Source organism: Tauraco erythrolophus, chromosome 7, assembly GCF_009769465.1.
Source record: "Tauraco erythrolophus isolate bTauEry1 chromosome 7, bTauEry1.pri, whole genome shotgun sequence".
Taxonomy (NCBI): Eukaryota; Metazoa; Chordata; class Aves; order Musophagiformes; family Musophagidae; genus Tauraco; species Tauraco erythrolophus.
In genome coordinates, this window is record NC_141471.1 from 54,838,966 (window position 1) to 54,863,359 (window position 24,394).

The window sequence follows — 24,394 nt, forward strand, 5'->3', positions numbered from 1 at the left end:
ACAATGCCTGATATTTATAGTCAAGAATTTTCTCTGCATAGGAAATACCAGTCTTCACACTGTAAAATATTACTCTTTGTGAACTTGACAAAAATCCAGCCAACTTTGTTGATTTCCAAAGCTTAAAAATGTATTTGTAAACAAGACTAGAATTAGGGACATGAATTTTTCACTCTGGTTCTCATGTCATTTCTCATGAAAGACCACAATGGTAGAATGTATTACATCTTTTTCCTTAGAAATCATAAATTATTTGTAGCAATAACTGTCCAGAATTGACTTTTTAATGCATCAATGCAAATATGACAGGAAAACCTCCTCTGCTGAAGAATTCCTCTAACATGGAAAAGTGGATCCTGTTCTATGGTCAGGTTTTCTGATGCACGGTGGCAGATGGATACTCTGTGGCAATTTCAATTCAATTTGAGAAGGAAGATTTTTATCTGATGCATTATGGAAATTATTACTGTGATCAAGATAGCAATTCCTTTTATATTTATCTATACAATTAAAAAGAAATTTAAGGATTGAACAATGTCTTTGGAGGTACCTAGATGCTTAGATATGAGTTTCACCTAAGCACTGTTCAGAATCCCAATAAGACTCAATCATCATCTTTATCACACAAATATTTTTAAACTCCGTATTAATGACTTCCTGATATAAGCTTTTATGTCAGATATTTTTGTATTCATAGTGTATAAATGTATATGAAAGCTCATCTTGAGAGAAGTTAGAGAATTTGGAAGCAAGATAAGAACTTAGTGTCTGAAAATGTGTGGGAGGAAAGTCCTAAGTATTTTTTTTTATAAGTAATTATTTTCAGTTGGAGATGGGCTACATGACATCAGTAAGGAAGCAAGATTTAGCACTGATTTATCAATGTTCAAACCCGCCCCTTTTTGAAAGAACAACATATCAAAAATACCCTATGTCATAGCAAGTTATCACCTGTGGCATATTCAGTTTCTTACATAGTATTACCATATCAAAACTTAATGAATAAAAATAATAGCTTCTTGAGCATTTAGATTACTGTGCACAGCTACCTCTTTTTCCTATAGAGTGTCAGAAGCTATACTGCCACACAGTATATCTATAAAGACCAGTAGAACTAGTAGCAACTAGACTATCAGGTTGGCAGCCTCCATCATCAATTAAGAAACAGTGTTGTTTCCAATAATCTGGTGTTATGGTTTGAAGTGGGGGGGGGCAGGTCCGGGTGGCAGAAGCTGCCCATCACACCGGACTCCCATCCCCCTCGGGGCTTGAGCCAATCGGCGCCTCTGCGAATTGCCCTATTTACGTCGGACAAAGGAACCGGAAAGGTGTGTGCCTGTGCCCAGGAGCGAGGAGAGGGGAGAGGGGGGCACGGCCCCCGCTCCCGGCCGGGCCGGCGGCCTGGCCTGGTCCGGGCCGGGCCCGCTCCATGCCGGTGCCCGCTCCGTCGAGGATGGCGGCGGCGGAGCCACTTGGGGAACTCGGGGAGAGCCCCGCTGCCGGGGCGCCCACCGGGCCGAGTTCACCCAGACAGGACTGAAATCTAAGAGAAACGGCCACACAGATAAGAGGTCAGTGAAGATGGAACGGAACAACGTGTGCCGCGGCTGAGTCCCCCTTGTGAGCGGCCCCTTCTAACAAACAGTCCTCGGTGGAGCAAGCAGAAAACCCACTCGCAACCAGTGGATGACCCACGTTGGAAAGAGATGCCTAAGCCTGAGACTATTGTGAATCATGGGCACAGGTAGAGACACTTTTACGCATTTTACGCATTTTACGCATTCAGAGTCTGTACGGAGACGCATTTAAGGTCGACATGACGACCCACGCTGGAGCACATTTAAAGTTTGTTGATGACCCACGCCAGAGCGAGTGGCTGCAGCTCCTTAAAAGCCCAGGACTGGTAAAGCCCGCACTTGGGGCAAATCCGATGGGGTAAGGATTTGCCCCCCAGCGGGCAGGATTCACGCCTTCGCCGTGAGTAGGGGATCCGCTGGAGCAAGGGACAATGGTGTAAGGACTCCTTTTCCTTTAAGAGAAGCGGCAGTAACAACTTGGAATGAACTGACCTGCGCTCCCCCATTCCCTGCCCCCCTGCGCCGCTGAGGGGAGGAGGTAGAGCTGGGAAGAAGAGGCAAAGGTGGGGGGGAGTGGTGTTGGTTTTAAGACCTGGCCTTGTTTTCTCGTTATTCTCTTAAGTAACCGGTTTTGTGTGCTTTTCTCTTTCTAGGTAGCTGTTAATAAATAGTTTTGCATTAAGAAAAAGCCTCTTTTGCCCGGGACCGTGGTTGGTGGGTGCTCCTCTGTTCCTGTCTCGATCCTCAGCTCTTTTATTACATTTTTTTCTCTCCTCTCCATTTTACTGGACTGGGAGAGCTGCGTGGGTTTGGTTGACGGACTCAGCCTAACCCACGACATCTGGAACCAGCAAAGAGATTTCTTTATGCTGATATCCTAAAAGATCTGTTCCTGTCTTTATGACAAAATCTCAGCATTATAAACCATGTTCTTTTCACACACTCATATTCCATGGATAACAAAAAATACCCAAGGATTTAGGAAAATAATTAAGAACTATAGGAAGCTTTTAAATTACGGTGTGAATCAGAGAAATTACATCTACTTTCTGAGTAAAGGCAAAGGACCTCCCCATGTCCCCTTTGCTGCTAAGATGCTTGGCTATTCTGGGATGTTTTTGTTGGTCTAAAAGTTGCCTAGGGAATTTAATTTTAAGTTTTCAGTCAAATAAGCATTAAATCAAAATAGTTAATTCATTTGTTTGAATAGTTTTAGTCTGAACGTTCCCAAGTGTGCTACAGAATACTTTTGGTTAAACCACAAATTTCATATACAGAATAAAAAGCTGGAGAGCGGCTGAAATACCCTTTGTAACCCTTTGTTATCATTCTTAGTGTAATAGTCACTCTATGGATTAGAAACAATTTATGTTACACAGTTAAGGCAATCCTGTGTAGGCACAGAGGGTGACAGCATTTTACAAGAGCTGACATCTTGCGGTTCGGTCACAATCGCCAATTAAGTAGTGCTCAGAAAGCATCTTGTTAGACATTTTTAGGAGTTTCTCTTGCTGCCTTGTTACCGTGAAGAATTAACAATTTCTTCATAACAAGAAGGCTTCCACATCTAGTCGACACTCTCCTGTCATCCTGATGCATGGGAAACTTGCATGTATAACACTTATTAACGTTAATGGCACTGAATGCATTCAAATCCTTTTTCACATCAGTGAACATATTTATCATGAACACCCTAACTGCATAAAAGATTTTTGAGGAAGTAACATTTAATTCTGATTTCTCTGTCAGTTAGTATTTTCCCTACTGAGCTATTCAGATTAACCTCAACTGGATTATTGATTCCCTCTGTGACTGTAATTCACGAGACGACTCCTCTTTTAAGTAAAGCCCATCTGATACAGATTGCTCACTAGGTCTAGGTCAAAAGTTCAAGCTAATCTCCTGTTTGTCTCTATAATAGCATCCCCATTTTTCAAAGAGAAAATGTAGATCCTTTTCTACAGATTCAGAGTGACTTGCTGAAGAGTTCTCTGGGCAATGACATCTGGAATTCAAATATATACTGTACATTTACACTGAAACTGTTGGTCTCATCAGATAGTTTTTCATACTACATTGAAAGGGAAACAGTGAAAACATCTTAATTGGGATAGCTTGAACTTTGTATCACAGTCTTTAATCTGTTTTGCAAATTAGCTTCATGTTTACTTCTTCTGTCACTTTTGCCTGTCCACATTCAGATGGTATTCCTTGTGGAAATACTGTTGGGTTTTAAAATCTTTCCTAGTTAATAGAGCTACTGGCTGCATACATAGCTCCCAAAAGAGAAGTAACGAGTTTGTTAAGACTACAATACCTGTTAAAATCAGGATGGATCATACAGTTCAGGCAATATACTGTCTGCTAATGTTTACCATGTTATGTTAGTGTTTTTCTCAAAACAGCTTATTACTCATCTTTGAGTTTAACATAATGTTCATTTAATATAAATAGTTTAAAGAAAACACTCATCTTAAGTTTGTACATGTTTGCACTCAGTAATACATGGCATAGGAGCTGCTGAAGTGGGTGGAGCATAGACCCAGTGAACGTTATGGATGGAGGGTAGCAAACATGATTCTCCAGCGTTTTTTGGTTACAGGTTTTAAAATTGGCAAGACTGTTCTGTGGAAACTGAATCCAATTACTATTCATGCTGCCTGCCCTTAATATACCTCTGGGTAGGAAGATTTGATAAAGTGACTAAATTCCTAAACTCACATGTCTTTGGACTTCTTGTTAGCTGTATATTCTAGTCTCTTCTCACTGGTGCTACAAGAGTCAATATTCTTCTGTTACACAAAGTAATGAAAGACCTACAAAGTTTGTTATACTTTAGAAGAAAACACAGAAAAGAGGGACTGGAAGATTGGTTAGAAATGCTTTCCCTGTTTCTGTCTTAGAGTTAGCACCTACTGTGTGTGTTAGTTGCCAAACTCGTTTGCAACTTGGTTCAAAAGAAAAGCATACGCTCGCATTCTCTGTCTCAGCTGTCCTTTTCTCCATGACTCTCCCTATTGGGCATCTTTCTCATTTGCCTCATTTATCTGCTATGAAAACAAATCGAGCTCTACTAATAAGAGCAGCAATAACTTCTCAAGACCATCCATCTGACTCATTCTCTCCAAAGAGCTGTTGCTATCTTTTGTGCCACAGAGGACGGACAAACTTTTTTTCCACTTATTCCTATGCTCTAAATCTAAAAGAAATACATTATTAAAGTCAATGTTGGACTTTATTTAAATTTAAAATACTTTTAAATTGTCTTTACATCTTTACTCTTCAATAAATTGAAGAGATGCTTGGTGATACTTTTTTGCTCATAACACCTACATATATGAGACCTAAAAAAAAATTTATCTTTAATTTTGCTCAGAGACAAATCAAGATTATCATCTTCTTATGACTGATTCTCTGGGCCTCCTTATTCTGTAGAATTAACTTGTCAGCTCCCTTTCACTGTGTAACTTCTGAAATTCCACTATCTGCATCTAAGAATATTTTTTCTTCTGTCTCACACCTCTTTAATATCCTTCTTTTCTCTGCTTTTTTTTCCCCCTTTTGATATTTCTCATCACTATACTGATTACTTTGCTTGTGTTTCACTTCATTACATTTTGTCTGCCTTGTCCTTTCAGATAATACACTGTTTAGGGTAGAGTGTGCCTACTGTTATGGGTTTGTACAGGATCTCCTCATGGTGCTTTGATCCTTATTGGATTGCTTAAGTGCCATCATCACAAACATGATTAACAAGAACAGCAGTCTCAACTGAGTCTATTTTTCATGCTAAATCAGGGTAAAATCTAGGAAGAAAAAAGCTTTTGTAAGAAACATAAAAATCCATGTTGATTTAGTTAGAGTAAAATTGATTTTGCTTTTGAAGAGCTGAAGTAATTCTTCTGAAAACAAAGGTCACTTCTATTTTAATAGCCATTCTCAGAATTGGAAATCAACAGAACCATCAAATTAAACTAATGCCATAGCCTCTTGATGTACCACCAACACTGCCAAAGCTTCTTATATGGATTTTACTTTCATGTTACAGGTAACAGAACTTTAAAGAAAAACGAAGAACAAACAAATAAAAAAAGAGAGATGATTTTACAGAGACTTTTTTACAGGTCTGCTAGCTATGCTACACTTTTGAAAGGTTAAGATTTGCACTACAGAAACATCTTAAGTAACACTTCTGTTCAGAAAGAGACTTAAAGAATATGCCCTACTAACTTGCAGTGGACCTGACTGTGCAAAATTGAAAGATTGCTCCTGTACAAAGATCCTTTTCTAAATCAGGCATCAATCTTTGAAAATCATTGCTACATAACAAGCTTAAAATGCACTGCAGGCAGGAAATCACAGGCAATCTTGGAAAAAAACCCAACAAAACAACAAAAAACAGTCAAAGGTTCAGGAATTCATGTGACTGGGTTGAAAAAATTCCAAAAGACGAGTCTTTCTCCAAGGCATATATATCATGCTCTTTGCCTTTGAAAATAGTGAAGAAATTCATGTACAGAAAAGGTTCTAAGTATCAGGTGGCATTACCGTGTTTGTATAGGCAAACATCATATATTCAAATCCTTCTTATTACCTTGACTATTTAGCCACATTGTTCACACAATTGTAGGGAATTTCAGTATTACTATCCAAGGAGTAATCAAATGGTAATCAATCCTTTGCAATTCATCATCACTGCATATGTAAATCTGTGCTCTTTATTACATAAAGAGAAAAGCAATAGTGGAACTATACATATTGTTAGCAGCACTTTCTGAAGGTTGTAAACTTCTGCAGAAGAAAGCCTTGAACAACTTATTCTGATCATCTCAAACTCATGGCAATAATACACTTATTTCCTCCCCACATTGCCTTTGTATGCCAGCAAGCAATTTTAGGAACCTTTAGAGGCTTAAAAATACAGTAATTAAAGTACATTCTTTCTTAATCACTCTGCCCATAAAGCTGCAAGTTTGAACATGAAAGCAACTATGAATGCTTAAGCAAGAGAAAAAAATAGAATAAAATGTTAATAAGCTCTGTAATGTTAATAAGCTAAATAATGATTTTCAAGTCTAATATCTTGTGGCTTTTCAGAGCTACCAGAAAGGCCTGTAGAAACATTCTCTTCCAGTGACTTTTGGGAACTTGCAATCCAGCTAGCTCTGCAGGGATGGAGTATACCAGGTTTTAAAGCCACAAGAAAGCTGTAATTGATTTAATAATAAATCTTGTATGGGCTGGTTTTGGACTACTATAATTTGGGAGGAAAGGAAAGAAGTACTTATCGGTTCAGCTGATTTTATTTTAAAAAGTAGTTATCTGATACCAAAGGTTAATTTTGGAAAGATGAAACAGAATCCCAGAAGTAAAATTCTCAGACATGATAATAAAAAAAAGTGATAAAATTTTTTTGTGTTCTGTATCACTCCAGTATATCACAAGTATATCAGCTACACACACTCACAAACCTTCTAGTCTTCTTTAGAAGGGGAAGCAGAAGTTTAGATGACCATTAAATTATGCTCTTACCACATTAGAAGGTTCCAATTTCTTCCTCTTGGCAAGGTCAGTGATATTATTGCCATTGTAGTTGATGCTCTCCATGCAGCCTTTGAAATTTTTCCGACTGTTAGAACTTGGCTTCCCAGAAAAAGGCATGCCTCCAAAGGTTATCTTTTAATAAAACAGAAAACAGTAGATAGTTACTGGAGGGCAAAGACTTTTAAACAAATTTGCTGTAGATGTATTTGCTTTCTTTGAACAGTGAAACATGGTGAATGAGAGAGCTGACAACACTGCTTACAGAAAATAGGCAGTGCAAAAGCATAAAAAAAAATTTGTTTGTGATTGCAAATATTTAGGGTATTTAATCCCAAATATTTTTAGTTGTCCAAATAGTGAGCCAACACACATCACAGTTGTTCATCCATGGACTGCTCTTCTGATCGCTACTGAAAAATATGGATTTCAAACAAAGAACTCAGAATAAATGTCTACCCCAGTATTGTTCTAAACAAAAGCAGATATGAAATTAGCTAGATAATCAGATTCAAATTATTCACTGAGCTCTAACTGTGTGCCAGAGCTCAGAGTACAACATGGCAGCTGCGGGCTCCAATATGATACACTCGTTACCTTTAATGTTTATATATCTGTTTTATCCAGAAGAATTTTACAGAATCATATAGTTAAAGATGTATCACCTGTTAGACAGAACCACCTTCCACTACGGAGTACATGCTTTAATCATGTAGTTATAGTCAATGAGGAGTTATCACATGACTTAGCAGGCCAAATCAGCTCTATGCAAATGAATAAAACCACCACAAAGACTCAGCCATCAACATCCTTTCCTATGAGGACAGGCTGAAAGAGTTGGGGCTGTTCAGCCTGGAGAAGAGGAGGCTCCGGGGTGACCTTATAGCGGTCTTCCAGTACTTCAAGGGGGCCTACAAGAAAGATGGGGAGGCTGTTCAGGAGGGCCAGTTGTGATAGGACAAGGGGTAATGGTTTTAAAATAGAGGGAGGTAGATTCAGGTTGGATATTAGGAAAAAATTTTTTACCATGAGAGTTGTAGAACACTGGAACAGGTTGCCCAGAGAGGTGGTGGATGCTCCATCCCTGGAGACGTTCAAGGCCAGGTTGGACAAGGCCCTGAGCAACCTGATCTAGTTGGAGATATCCCTGTTCCTTGCAGGGGGGTTGGACTAGATGACCTTTGAAGGTCCCTTCCAGCCCTAACCATTCTATGATTCTATGATTCTATGATTGAACAGGAATTGTTTTTCTCTTAATGCTGAGTTTCATTACCCTAAAACACTAGGTTATCTAGAATCTCTAGTGCTAAAAAAAGAAAGAAGAAAAACAATTATTTTAAAAAGGGAAAAAAGGAAGACCTGGGGAACCACAGGCCAGTCAGTCTTACTTCAATGCCTGGCAAGATCATGGAGCAGATCCTCCTGGAAACTATGGTAAGGCACATGAGAAAAAAAAAAAAGAGGTGATTGATGACAGCCAACACGGCTTCACAAAGGGCAGACTGTGCTGGACAAATTTGGTTGCCTTCTATGGTGGGGTTACAGCATTGGTGGATAAGGGAAGTACAACTGACGTCATCTACCAGGACTTGTCCTAAATATTTGACACTGTCCTGCACGACATCCTTGTCTCTAAATTGGAGAGACATGGATTTGATGGATGGACCACTCGGTGGACAAGGAATTGGCTGGATGGTTGCACTCAGAGTTGCAGTCAACAACTTGATGTCCAAGTAGAGGCCAGTGATGAGTGGCATTCCTCAGCGGTTGGTACTGGGGCCAGCACTGTTTAACATCTTTGTTGGTGACACGGACAGTGGGATCGAGTGCACCCTCAGCAAGTCTGCAGACAACACCAAGCTGTGGTGTGGTCGACACACTGGAGGGAAGGGATGCCAGTAAGAGGGACCTTGACAGGCTTGAGAGGTGGGCCTGTGCAAACTTCACCAAGTTCAACAAGGCCAAGCGCAAGGTCCTGTGCAGGCATTGGGGCAATCCCAAGAACAAGTACAAGCTGGGCAGAGAATAGATTGAGAGCAGCCCTGAGGAGAGAGACTTGGGAGTGTTGGTTGATGAGAAACTCAACATGAGCTGGTAACTCAAAATCTCCTGGGCTGCATCCAAAGAAGTGTGGCCAGCAGGTTGAGGGAGGTGATTCTGCCCTTCTAGTCTGCTCTCATGAGACACAACCTGGAGTACTGTGTTCAGCTCTAGGGTGTCCAATATAAAAAGGACATGGACCTGTTGGAGTGGGTCCAGAGGAGGGCCACAAAGATGAACCAAGGGTTAGTGCACTTCTCCTGTGAATACAGGCTGGGAGAGCTGGAGTTGTTCAGCCTGTCTTCACAGGTCTTCAGTTCAGTACATGAAGAAGAGAAGGCTCTGGGGAGATGTTATATCCGTCTTCTAGTATGTAAATGGGGCCTACAAGAAAACTGGAGAGGGACTTTTTACAAGGGTGTGTAGTGATAGGACAAGGGACAATGGCTTTAAATTCAAAGAGGATAGACTTCAATTAGATCTAAGGAAGAAACTATTCACTCTGAGGGGGCTGAGGCACTGGAACAGGTTACCAAGAAGTTGTGGATGCCCCATCCCTGGAAGTGTTCAAGGCCAGGTTGGATGAGGCTTTGAGCAACCTGGTGTAGTGGAGGGTGTCCCTGTCCATGGCAGGGGGGCTGGAACTAGATGATCTTTAAGGCCCTTCCCAACCCTAACCATTCTATGGTTCCATAATTTTACAAACTAAAAACGTTCATCTCTTATAAAGTCTCTCGCTGTCACTCCATAGAGATTATACAGGTAACTAGTGTATCAGGATATTTTCTAAATTGTTTGGAAGTGAATAAATGCTACACGTTTTCATTAATATTTTACAGCCCCTATGTGAACAATAAGGGACTCCTGAGATTAGTTCATGCAATCTATGTTTTTATATCCAATAGATGATGTCATAAACAGCAATGACACCTAGCTTCCCTGCCCCATGAATGCTCACAAAAAATGTCTACTCGTAGTTTGATGCTGAGATTTGGCAGAGCCAAACTTTTAAACATTATTCATTGTTAATTCCATTTGTTATTACTAAAAGCAGGAAAATGCAGCTCTATGGTCACATTTTCCATTTTAAAAGTGTGTAAGGTATCACTTTCTATCCCAAAGAGGAGGCTTTGACTTGTCATATGCGGAACTAGAGCTATACAGTTGAAAACCAAAATCTTCATAACTGGTACACACTAGCTATGTAAAAGCGTTTTGCAGAACACATCCTCAGGTATTATGAACTGACATGACTTGACTTCAGAGAAGATACAGTACTTTACATGAACTCAAGAGTATGACTATAATATTTTAATGGCTGTCATTCTTTTGCATGTTATAGTCATGTGTCTGGATAAGAGAAAATAGAATGGAAAGCATTTTGAAGAAAAGGAGAAAAATTGCAAAAAAACATGTACCATGGCAGTGATTTATGAGGATTTATGAGTGATTTACAGTATTAACTTTTTTTTTTACCTTGAAAAGGCAATGAGAATTAATGTTTACTTCTCTTTTGTGCTTACTTAACCTTTCTGAAGGAGATTAACCTAGAAACTATTTTTTTCATAGAAAAAATTCTTCCAGGTTTATCTACTGTGATTAATTTATCACAAAGGCAATATATTTAAATTTAGTCTGTGATGATGAACTCCAAAACTAGTGAGACAACTGAGTGGAAAGGAAAAAAAAGTTAATGCTCTTGCATTTATATGTACCACAGAAACACATATCCACACACGCTTCAATAAGTAAAATTAAACATAAGGGTATCCATGTACATGAAGATCGAAATGTATCTTTGAGAACTGCCAGTGAGGTCCCTAATGTCAGAGAAGAGAGGAAGGTGGATCTCCTGGATTCTACTCTTACCAGGGGTAAATTTATTGTATGCAATATATTTACTAGGTAAACATGTTACATATTTTTAGAGCGCGATATATACATATGCATGAATTGCCCAACACCGGGTTATGGCATTCAGCCTAACTTTTTCTGCGGTTGACTCACTTGAAAATGTGTAATAAAATCTATTTATGTGAGTTTTCAGTACCTCAAATCAGATCTTCAGTGCTTAATGTACATGTACTTGTACATGTAATCAATGTACAAGTTAATTCAATCTTTTCTGCATTATATCATTTTGATTCCCTCTCACTGCTTAAAAAGTTGCAAGGATGGAAATACATGTATTTGGCTCAGTCAACCACATTAATTCTCATTAGAAACAGTAAAGAGTGTAAGAAAATCATTATACAAATTTTGTAATAACCAACATGCTGAAGTTCATATAACAATTTAGAGGAACTGAACAAGTTCATAATAGTAGAAGCCAGAGTGTAATCAAACAACAAATCCACATTTAACTACTATCAACACTTGTGTGCGTTAACCTGACTGATTAAACAAAAGTTTTCTTAGAACTTTTCTAACTCTTTACTGCTTTTTATCAAAAGAGGTTATTGGCGGCATATTTGTGAAAATACAAGGAATTACCTTCCTACCTAAGACAAGAAAGATCATGATCCATGTTAATACAAAGGTTGTAATCTGTTTCCTTTGCTAAAAAGAAATACTGATTGCCACCATAGAACCAGACTTTCTGATTCAAGTGCAAAATTATCACCTGAATGGAATAACAGCTTGCATAATTAATTTCTTTTAATCTACTTCCCACTTAGAGCAACTGCTTTTAGAGATTTTAAAAATAGCGTGTGCTTAGCTTGCTGAATAACATACATCTACCTGTTTAAAACAAAAGGCTGAGATGACTCTTACACCAGATAGGATCTGGTAGACTAATGAAAAGAAACTTAATTTACACTTAAGAGAAACGGCATTGGGAAAAAAAAATCAGGAAATGTAAGGCAAAAAATAATTAAAATGAATGTACAAAAAGGTACTAAACCATCTTAAATATTGTTAGTTTTCTTTAGACTTCTCTTTATAAAGCAAATTTAAATGAAAACAAATAGGTTTCACTGTCTACCTCATAATCCAGGTCCAGGTAATCAAATTCTCCATTGGTTCTGAAGTGCTGCATGTTTCTGTCCAGGGTGAGATTGATGTTTCTCCCATGGCGCTCTATGATGATGGAGTGCCAGTGATGATCATCCAAGAGGCTACCTGTCATCACGGATGTGTGGCCATAAATAGAGCCAAGCTGGTTGCTGCCTAAGATAAGAACAGAAACCACAGCAATTCTCACCTCATACCAGTTAGGTGAACATTTTCCTCTTACTCTGTCAATATTTCACCTGAATTGTACCAGACACACAATAAGCTGGAGGAAGTCTGTCTCCTATGAAGCAAAGATCTTCCCAGTGGAGGGTTGCTGCTATAAATGCAAATAGCTAGATCAAATACAGTAAGAATCTGGTCAGTGAACTGTACGAATAGATATTTGTAATAGAAGTTATTTGGAGGAAAACCAGACCAGCACATCCCACTTTCAGTTGTAAAGTTATTTTTGACTAGGAGTTTTCTGTGTTTTCATCCCTACACTACAGAAATGAGAAATCGTCACCTTTCCTAGAATGGCCTTTTGGCCAGGTCCTGAGCTTTGCTGGACCTGTACTGATTTATGACTGTTAAGGAGGACATGACGCCTGGTAAGACACTTTGGTTAACAAAAGCCCCTTTTGTCTAATCACAGCAAACACTTAAATGAGTTCTACATTTCGTAGACTCTGCCAGTATAACTACACCAGTGAATGCATAGGAAAAGGCTCAACGCAGACTGAGCTAATAGCAAAAAATGTCTTCTGACATAGCTTATTTCGGTCTTTCCTCCTGCCGCAATCTTCCTATTCTGAAAGTCAAACTACTCGCAAGAATGCAGTTTTGCAATTCTCTGGTGTATTTTCTGGGGGCTTAAGCCAGTGCCGCTAAGTTAGTCAGAGATCACATCTCATTGCAATCTGATATGACTGACATAGCTAAGCCAGCAAAGGCTGATAGCATGGATCTCAACTGGAGCAGCAAATGACTAATTCAATTGCTGCACTGCCCAGTAACTCAGTGCAATCTTCCATCTTCTGAATACATGAGGACCTAAAGAATTTCTGTAGCTGTGAATTTCTTACCATCAAGCATGCCTGCAACTCAGACATTAAGGTTCTGCATGTTGATAACGTGTTCTGGGAAAACACACTTTCATGGCTTAAGACATCACTCCCTTACAAATGATCACACTGCCTTTTTGCTGAAGGTCACTGATCCTTCAACAACTGTTGGTTAAAAAAAATCCATGTATGTCCATGAGCCTCATTTTCTTCAATGCAAAGTCAAATTCGGTGCGAAGTGAAACCTAAATCCACTCCTGTTACCCCATCCTCCCCCTCCATGATGTTTGAAACTAAGTCTCTGGATTTCACAAGACAAAATGAACATCCTTTTCCACTGACTCTGATGCAAAGACAATACTCTCAGACAGAGGAAGAGTAAAAATATAAACCCTGACTTCTGTTTATTGAGCGTGCATCACAAGGTCTATTCCTATTTATCAGTCTGGTGATTTAAGAACATCCCCACCAAGCACATATATGAAAGTTACACTAGCTTATAAACACAGACTGAATTGAAGAATATGGAGAAACTGGAAATGAATGGGTTAGTATTGCAATTTAAATTGTTAAAAATAGATAATTACTAAAAGGAACATGTGCTTTCCTCCTCATCATCTGCTTGAAAAAGATCTTTAGAAAAAGAGCAGGAGAAAATGCTAGTGGAAATAATTACTATTCAATGTAAATAATGAACAAAAAAATTTACTCTTCACATGTCTGTAAGAGAACTAAGGTAAATAACATGAAATCTTTTTCTAAAACTCTTTTGTTTGAAGGGAAAGAAAACCCTGAAACCAGATAAATGTGGGTTTTTTTCATAGCAAAAAGAAAGGAATGGAACTTTTTTTCAGAGTAAAAAGGAAGGAATGGAACAGAAAAAATACTCCAAACATATATAAACGGAATGAACATTTTCACTAAATTATCTGATTACTTGATGTAGCCTATCATATAACTGGGGGGGGAAAAAAAAAGATGTAATTTTGACATAAAATATTTTGGGGAGCATTAAAAAGTACACAAAACTAAACAATCAAAGCATACCTAAATTTAAATTTAGAACAAGTTTGGCTTTCTTCAGTTCCAACGTGATATAGTCTCCTTGCTGTCCTTCTCCGTGGAAGATTACACCTTCGCTTTCAGAGGTCTTAAATTTCAGAGAGATGACATCTTTCAATGTTTTCATTTTCTTGTTCCTGAATCTGTATGGTAACACTACATGGCCATCAAAATTGATAACATCAGCCCCTAAAGGAAAAAAACAAATAACATTGTCGATGAGTGATTATATATTCCTGTGGTCACTGGAAAAACAGACATGTCATCCGTAGACTGTACCTGAATGGAATAAAAAAATCTGCAAGTGTGATATGCATTGTAAATACATTTTCTCTTTACCATAATTTAATTCTATAAAAAGTGGGAAACAAGCAGGACATAAATTTAATCCATAGGATATAAAAAAATCAGATTCGGGGAGACAAATACTGCAACTGTACTCAACATATTTTGGTTTCTTTTAAATATAGTTGCTGCCCTGCACTCCTTCCTAACTATAGTTGAAAATGAAAGACAAACTTCTGAGCAGTCATTAATAATTCCATATCTCTTTAAAATCCAGTATAGATATCTGTGAGGACTCTGAACAGTAAAATATGAGCCCAAAGAAATTGCCTAGCAATATTAAGATTCCTCAAACTGTGTGTAAACCATAGGCATAAGCCTTGTCTAGTTCAGTTTTATATGGAAAACTTGGGTAAATTGTGACTTCAACTAGAGATGAAAAAAAAAAAAAAGTCCTGTCATTTGCGCTAATCTTTGTTCCAGACTTGGTTTTATTCAAAATCTGGGAAGAAAATCAAGGGATGCAATAATTATCATTTAAAGTCAATCCAATATTCATATAATATATATATTATGTTGCATAATGACATTAGAAAATTTCCTGTTGTCTTATTTTCATGACTTAATCTCTAAAGAAAAAGCAACAATTTTCCACAATTTTCTGAAGCCTTGATCCACAGTAAAAACAGGCACAGAACTTGATTCTATTCAAAAGACATACTTTGGCAGAGTATTCAATCTTGTCTTTTAGGTAGAGCTCAATAAAAGATTGTAAACAGATACTGATCTCTAAAAATTTATGCACTTTTGCTTAAGAAACTCCCTTTGTAAGATGCTTAACCTATGATCAATCACCAGTACCTTAGCTACTATTTGTATGGGCATTTCATTGTCGCTATTCACAACCGATAATTTAAAAAGTCACTAAGCAAAATTCATTAAAAAGTATTAATATTTAAAAGAAAAAATTATTTCCACACATATTCTTTAAAAAAAAAAATCACACTTCTTATTAGCATGACACATTCATACTACTCATTTCACATTTTGAATGAAACAAAAGATGGCATTTTATCATATATTCTTCAATCGCATCTGATTTTTGCCTACTTCTGTGGGCTGGTCTTTGGTGACTGCTTGCAATGTTTAAAGTTGCTAACTTGCTTTTGCCGTTACACTGGGAAGTAATTTAAATCCTCAAAACCACAGAAACAAACCCACTTCTGTTGTGTAATTAACACAGAAGAATCTTTTAAAACTCCATTAAAACACTTTGTACACTATGCTTAAAAAACTGCATATATTTCAGTTCGAATTTATATGGCCTACATTAACTGATTATGATAAAATCTGTTGCCTTTGTTCTTGTAACGTTTGGCAAGTACATTTAAAAAATGCTTTTCTTTCAACTAATCTCTGAAATAATATTTTACACCCTGATTCAGAGAAGAGCTTAAACAAACATACATATCCATCCCTGTATTGAGAATTTAGGAACCACTAAAACAGTCTGCTGAGTCAGTTTTTACTACTGTTGTGTCTTCAATCGCATTCAAACAACTGCTTATCTACCGCATCTGTCTAGATTGCTTTTTCACATTCTGTAATTTCCAGAAATAATTTTCACATTGATATAAGAGCTATTTGAGTATCAAAGAAGAGCATTCAATCAAGCTTCATGATGTTTAGTGATTATTTTCTGGAGAAAAGTATGTAAAACCAAAACCAATATTTCATAAATGATTTCTATGTCATTGTTCAGTCAAAAAAAAATCCACAACCCATCTTGTATTCATTAACTAAAACACACCCACTTGAGACTGAGGCTTGCAATCATATTGATTAAATGCCTATTCGTACATCCTTACATCATTAAGCATAGCAAGTTTTCAGATATAAAGACCAATACATTATGCTTCCATCATTCAGGATATTCCCCACAAATCACTAACATAATTAATAGTTCTCTACTACTTCCAGGTGATTTGTTTGCTGACACAATGATCCTATGGATAATGATAAAGTATGTGATATCTGTTTCTGGTTGATATAACCATTTGTCCTCCATACATCTTTAATGAAACTATATGTAAAATCACAATATGGTCGTTATCCTCAGTTGACACAAACTGTTGACTCTCTAGGGATTATTACTAATTGCAGAAGTAAAAAACTTTGGTACCTTGCAGAAATTGTGTTTACAGTTCTTAAGACTGATATGGGAGAAGCATGACAGCAGACAGTTGCTGACCTATAGGTCCACTAATTTATACTAAAGATAAAATTATGGATTTTACCTTCATAATGCTGCTGCATTTTAAAATTAAGAGTTTTAAAGATAAGTAATGTTTTCTGCAAACCAACATCAAGTGTATATATTTCAGTCTACCTGAGATCAAAGTGTAAGACATGCTGTCTTGCACTCACTCATACTAGCATATTGGCTCAGATACAAAGTATTAATGGAAGGAGCATTAAGCATGTCAAAAAAAGCTGTGTTAAATCTGAAAAGTAAGTCTAGTCACTCTGCTCATCTTTTCAAGTTAGATCAGAAAATAGTCATAGAAATAAACTTTCTTTCTCTACTCGTAACAGCCAAAGACTCCACAAAATTCTTCCAATGGGAGTCAAAGAGATCCGCAAGACTGAGGATGCAGATTCTATAATGCAAGATTCTTCATGTTGTCCCTCTCCTTTCTAAAAGATTAATAGGCATATGCAACGCAATTCTGTCTCACAGAAGTTCGTTAACTTATTTGAATCAGTAGCAGCTGACCATTATAACACAGATGGGTAAGAGTCACTGAAAGATTTGAAGGCTATTTCCAATGGTCAAGATTTGTATATACTTTGTATTGCATAGACTTTGACCCTCTTATTGTTTATGCCAACTAAACAGTGAAGAAATTTTATGCAGTACATAAAACATGAGCATTACAAATTGACTGCAATATCCCAGAGTTATTAATATATAGCATATATATCAGAATGCAGCAATATATATTAGAAATATCACTCTTCTTTATAAAACACACCTTACCATACACATTCCAATATCAAATACTTATGAAGCTCTAAGTGCAATTAAAATTCTCAACCTGATCTGGTTCTTTGAATGACAAATTCCAGGAATGTGAATCAGATCAAAATTAAATACCAGAATGGCAGGTTTGTGGTGCAAGAAATCCATTTAAAAGTTATCAGCATGCAAAGAGGATGCATTTTCTTTGCACAGATGCATATGTTGCTCTCAGAAATGAGGCCATCCTGGTTCATATTCTGAGTCTGTATTCAGAAGCAACACTATGTGAGTTCAGAGGTGGGTTTATCTTGCATACACTCATGACTCAAGTAAATACATTACTTCCGTAGGTTTTTTTTTTAAGAAAAAAAGAAAATGGTTAGAAAAATACTGTAACAGAAATTATATCAACCTGTTGTTTTTGCTTGCTTTACAAGCTGTCAAGAGATCGAACAAATGTCTTCTTGAGATTTTTGTATGCACTTTTAGAAAAGAACTTTTAGAAAAGCATGAAATATGCTTATAGGAAAAATATCTAAATGAAAGTCACTTTTATCACGAAAATCATACCTTTTAATAAAGCAAATTTGCTATGCAGATTATACTCTTTTGAATCTACATACAACTGCCCTGCACAAATGCTACAAATGAAAGAAAACTGATGGACATTACAGATTAAACAATCTTTGTAATAAATATACTTCATAAAAAATATGATTCCACATAAAATGTCAGAGATTCTCTTCCATTAACATTTGTTAAATTTACTTTCTGATGGTTATAGGATCCTCTAAATGGAATATATCATCTTTCCCCTAAAGACAGCTTGTAAAACTTTGTAAAATCTGCAAAAGTTACCTTAACCATCAAGCATCTGATCCAGAGCTGGTCAGGATAATGACTTCTGTGGGTTTGTGGATTCACAACGTGTTGCCCATGAAAAAAACAAGTAACCCTTTTATACCTATGCTGTTGTTTCAATTATGTATATGTGTTCTTCACATCATTCATTGAAGCAAATTCATACCCCACAGTTTAACAAAGCTGAGTAAAAGCAGCATATTTTTCCAAAACCTCATCCTGATTTACTATGTTTTGAAAATAATTCAATTTAAAAAAAAGAAACAGCAGTAATCTTTGATTAAGCAGCTTTTTTTTATGCATAGCTGTGCTGGCAGCATGCACATGAGTCTTCATGATAATTCAATTATCTAAAGATTATATAGTAATTATTTTTAAGAGTTATCATATGTAGACCTGTGGTAATGACTTGTGTTCCTTCTCTGATGACACAGCTATTTAATATCATGATAATTACCAGGATGCGGAATGGTACTTAGACAGTAAACCATATAATTCCTATAATTGCAGTGTAAATACACATTTTTTCTCACCTTTAGTCACTGAACTAGGTAGGAAAGAGACCTAAGCCATCACATACAGTATGTTCATGTGCATTCAGTGAAGTCTGACTGTTCTCAGAGGCTACTGCTGCATTGGGCAATTTTTTTTTTTTAAAAATGATTAAATGAAAAACAAAGTGAGAAAGAGGGAAAGAGGAAGAAAGAGAAGGAAATGCAGGAAGACGGGGGGAAAGAAACTGACAATATTTATTTGTTTTAAATTACATTTAAATAGGAAGTACAGCTCTGATTACTATCAATTTTATTTTCCCCTGTTGAATTTCCTGCGATATAGATGGACTGGATAACACTGGACATCTTAAAAATATAACATCACTTTCAGCTGGCTAAGAAGATGTGTTAGGTCTTATCCCAGTATATGTCCGAGATGTCACATTAAAGCAATTTAATTAGTCAACAGCATCACCACATTCAATTTTCCTCTAAAAAATAATAAAGTCAGGAAGCCTTAAAAATATTGACAGGAAATTGTGTGACAAATGTGACCCCATTCCCAAATCTCAAAGGAAAATAAGTCAACAGTCACAGGTCTTCTATCTATGCTTTTGTCCTGTACTTTCAGCCACATGTAGGATGCGGTAAAATTTCACCAGGGAGTGAAATCTGTATGAAGATATTTTATGTGGTGCTGAAAAAAAAAGTTATTAATTATAAAGAATATTTAAATCAGACTCAAACTCAAGAACTTCTCTATTTCCTCCTTTTCTGGTGACAGAAATATAACTGTCCTTAACGTCAGCATCTGAAGGATGAAGAAGTGCTCATTCATTAACACTCAACAAGACGACTTTGGCACAGCTACTTAGCTGCCTTGATCGAGGTACTGCCTGCAATTACTAAAAAATTCCTCCTATAAGACATGGTAAAATAACACCGATGAGAACAAAGCAGAACAGCAAAGTACTTTCCAGGAAAATGCTTACCACACAGAAAACAAAATCAACACTATTAATTGCAAATTTAACATGTACACATATTTTTAAATTATTACTAATCTGTGACTGACTACAAACCCTGTACAGAATATTTCACTTGGATTAAATATACAAAAGTTCTGTACTACTGATCCACAGTAACCTTAGGTGAAATGTTCTCGCTCCATTATCTCTCCTCCTTTATCTCTATTTCATCTGCTCAAATCTTCTGTTTAGATTAAAAGATTTTTAGGGAAAAGATCTTCACTTGTAGCATTCTTTTCTTACCCAGCAATATGAGCCTTATGTCTGATGTACTAATACTATAAGAATAAATAGCATTAACTATGCACTGAGCATCTGCCCTCTGAAAACATTAGATGCATCAAAGCATCTTTGGCTGGGCCAAAGTATTCCACATGTGCAAGTTCATTTGATGTAGCTATTAGTCGTAGGTACTAAAATATCATTATGATAAATTTAATCACAGCGTATTATTTTCATATTTTAACAGCAAAAATGAGATTTCTCCTAACAAAGCAAAGGATTAGGCTCAAAATTATACCAAAACCACTCATTTTGTTATTACTCATGATAAATTACATACACAGAAACTATCTCAGTAGACTCTAATCTACTTTTTCAGTAGTCCCAAACACTGTCGACATGATAGCATGTCAAATTTGCAACTGGAGTCTTTGCAGCTTGAATTTCAGTGGCACTAAGTTAGCTGAGCTCGTGTTAGAGATGCATTACTACATCTCATTGCACCAGAAAAATGAGAAAGCCGTGTCTCAGCACAGCAGTCAAAAGATTGTCTCCTCTTTTATGTTTTCTTACAATGAGGCAGAGAGCCAAAGGTACCATGTTTGAACATTGCCTTCAGGCACTACAGTCCAGCCGTAAAGACAAGGGCAACTCCGTGGCTTGAAATCTGCTGCAGCAAAACTGACACTGCCTTTACTCTCATTTTCAAAAAGTAATTCATCTGCCATGAAGGCTAAGAAAACCCCCCAAAACCTGACACAGATATAGACATATCTTGCATATACAATAACATATATATCTTTATATACTAGAAGCATAAGGTGAAGGAAAATCAATTTTAAGTTTCTGTTGCCTGCTTAGCTTCCACTGCACTGAATCTGAGTCCTGTTGTTATCTGTCAATGAATCCAACCCTAAGTGATGTCAATGCTTGAAAAAGAAAAAAATACATTTTCTATGAGGTTTGGAATTTTTTCCTTTCTTTTCTTTACATCAGATATAACATATATATGGCAATGCAGTATCAAAGTAGCAAAGAATATTTTGTCAAGGTGTATTTTTAAATCATTTCTTGGGAAAAAGGTACAAACTTTGTTCTTACATTTCATATACTTGCCAGAAACTTTAAAAAAAAATTATAAGGAAATATTCCCTAAGGTGGTGAGAATGCTTTGCCAAGTTCTGAGTGCAATATCCACTGAGGATATGAAAACAGCTCTCAGTACTTTTAAAGTTTTCTCTGAATTTCAAAGCACGAGCTTTTTTTCCTACTATTATTATCACTGCTGTTATAACACTGGTACACTACTACTTATATTACTAGCTCTTGTACAAATGTCTGTAAATATGTGGCTCTTTGTCTGCGGTAATTTAATGTCTAATAAGAAACAAATGAAATAAGTCCAATCAATAAGCAGAAGAAGAAAAACAAAAAGAAAGGAAAACAGTATAAAGAAATGTAATCTAGTAAGCATGGCTAAAAGTCCCCCAACACACATGGGGTTTTTTTCAGTAGGACAAACAGGTTCTTTCTCTAATCTGTGCAGCTATTAAACTACATTGCTACACAAGCTAATTGTTTCTTAAGACAATCATTTTATGATGAAAGTACACACCAGTGCAGTGCTCTGCAGAGTTACACCTAACTTCTGGTTTGTATCATGTAAGACAAAAACAGGTTCTCGGGCAAAATCTGGAGGTCTGGCAAGGCATTATTTGCATCATATACAGAAAAAAACACTAATACATTTAAAGAAAAAACTTATGAACTCAGACTAAGCCTCCAAATATGCCACACTTATTGTCTTATGGGTGTGTAGAACTAGGATGATTTTTCAAGCACCGAAGACTACAGTTGATGATTTTTTTTTCTGCTAGATCTAGTGTAACAAGAGATTTTCAAGTCATTTTCTTGCATTAACTCTTCAGCTTTTGAAAAGACAACTTCATTTGAAGTACAAATAGGCACGTTTTTAAATATGCTATGCTTATACTATAAATTGGATAAACGAGGCAAAGTATATGCTTACAGTATACTTGGCAATTCAGCTTTAAGCTTACACATCCTAACCACAGTTTACAAATTAGATCATACTGAAATCTATGCTCCTATAGCGGACTGCTAACAGTATCAGAGAGAACTGAGGTAAGACTGCAATTCAAGATAATCTTCAGCTCAGATAAAAACTATTCCTTCCATAATATACTTTGGTTTGTGACTCCAGAAAGTCAATTACGATGCATGGTATGAAATGCAGTCTATTTGAAGAACTCTATTCATAGGAGAGACAGGAAAGGGAGCACCATGAAAAATACAACTTCCATGGCAATGTGTTTCTCTGCCAAATTCCAATTATTTAATTGCTTAAACAATGAGGTTTTTATCTTTTTCCAACCAGAAAATCTCCGAGCTTATCTGTATATTGTAGTGATATTTTATAAACAAGGCTTTTTAACATAAATACTTTGTCCTGAGAATGTAATTGATTTTACTATTGATGCACACTTGTTTCTCTTTAAAATAATATCATTCAATAACTTTAAATTCAAATTAGGAAAAAAAAAAAAAAAGGAGGGTGCTGTGAAGACCTGCTGAATCCTGAAGTTGAAGACCTGGATATTTTTAACGATCTTTGAACTACAGGATGCAAACTAAACTGGGTAGTCTTCATCATCTCAAAGTTATATTGACATGAACATCATCTGCATTCCCCGCTGGTAAAGTGAGAGGTGGTAAGTCATAAAATTACTCTCTTTTACCAAAATCTCCTCCAGTGTTTCTGGCTGTAACAATCACATTTTAGTTGACAAATTTCCAGGTCATAGTACAATAGTAGTTACCAAATGGATGAAACAGAAGCAGTTTACTACATGATAATTTATACTTTAAAAAGTTTTCATACATATAACATTGCAAGAGTCATTTATGATTATAAAAGTTAAAATTCAGGCATCTTGCAATGATGCGCTAGAAGCAGCAAAATATTCTCTATGATTTATTATTCTCTAGCTATAGTACTTTCAAATAAATTTGGTAAAAAATATATCTATAATTTAAATATTCTAAAGAAACTCAGCTTTTTGTATTTTATCACGCTGATCTACAAATCAGAAGTGTTCCTTGCAACCATATACACATTTATTTCTATCCATTGTGAAAGACATCTCAAAAGGAACATTAAAGGGTATAATTAAACTTCAAAACCAGGCACAGCAAAGAACGTAATTTACTTGAAAACAGCTAGCCTCTAGTAGTGTTTTCACTGTTTATTAAAAAAGTAAATCACAAGAGCTCCAGGTCAATAAAAAAGGACAACTATGTCTCTCACACAGTAAATGGCCAGAACAGTTCTCAATCCTTACTAAACTGCTGAGCTCGCTCATTACTTAAAGAAAAAAGTACAGCAAAGAAAGAAACTGTATCATGTCATACAACATTTATACTCAATTTACTCACTGAATAAATGAGCTACAAAACAGACAAGACAATCTATTAAAACATTAAGCAAATGGATGACTAGCTGGAGGACCTCATTTTAATGTTTACAGTTGCGTAAAAACAGGAAGATGTACAGTTGATCTAAAAATACTGATTTAAAATTTCTCTTTCCAATTTCTTTTTGAGCTGAAGCCACCCAATTCAATCATCTGATGGTATATAATCTTTCCACATGTCTTTTAATGTCTGGATGATCTAGGAATACTTATTACTCAAAGACAAATTATTCTTTCTGGCTCACGTTCTATGTCCTTTATTCACATAATCACTCTCAAACACATATTTTTTACTTCTTCCAACCATGGAGCTCATGTTTAAACAGAACTTTCAAAGGGAGCTGCACATATACAGATTAAGAAATATGCAGCAGGGACAGTTTCAAGCTGATGTACTCAATTAAATCTCATAAAGTAAAAAGTCTCGCTATCATCATTCAAACTTCTGCAGTTGACCCTGAAGAGCAAGGAGTGCAAGACTGAGTCTCAGTTTTGGCCAAAAACTCACATTTATTCTAATAAGTAGCTTCACTAGTGTCTAAGGCACACAAATTTGTGTCATTAAAGACCATTTCTAATGGATGTACAGTCTTCCCTCCTTTCTTCCAACTGTCAGTCTGACACTGCTACTAATTCCATCTTGCTGCACTAATTTATTTTAGGAAAAGAGACACTAAGATGGAGCATATCGCTATTTTCAGCTACTG

General features: G+C 36.5%; 1 protein-coding gene across 1 annotated transcript in view; it reads right to left on the minus strand.

Moving 5' to 3' along the window:
• CNTNAP2 (contactin associated protein 2) overlaps positions 1 to 24,394 on the minus strand; it is a 1,148,354-nt gene that overhangs the window by 585,015 nt on the left and 538,945 nt on the right. Inside the window, exons 5-7 of the mRNA XM_086615189.1 lie at positions 14,267 to 14,470; positions 12,145 to 12,329; positions 7,110 to 7,253 (exon numbers count right to left, since the gene is read on the minus strand). Of these exons, the coding sequence (XP_086471315.1) occupies positions 7,110 to 7,253; positions 12,145 to 12,329; positions 14,267 to 14,470 (533 nt within the window). The remainder of the gene's footprint in view (positions 1 to 7,109; positions 7,254 to 12,144; positions 12,330 to 14,266; positions 14,471 to 24,394) is intronic.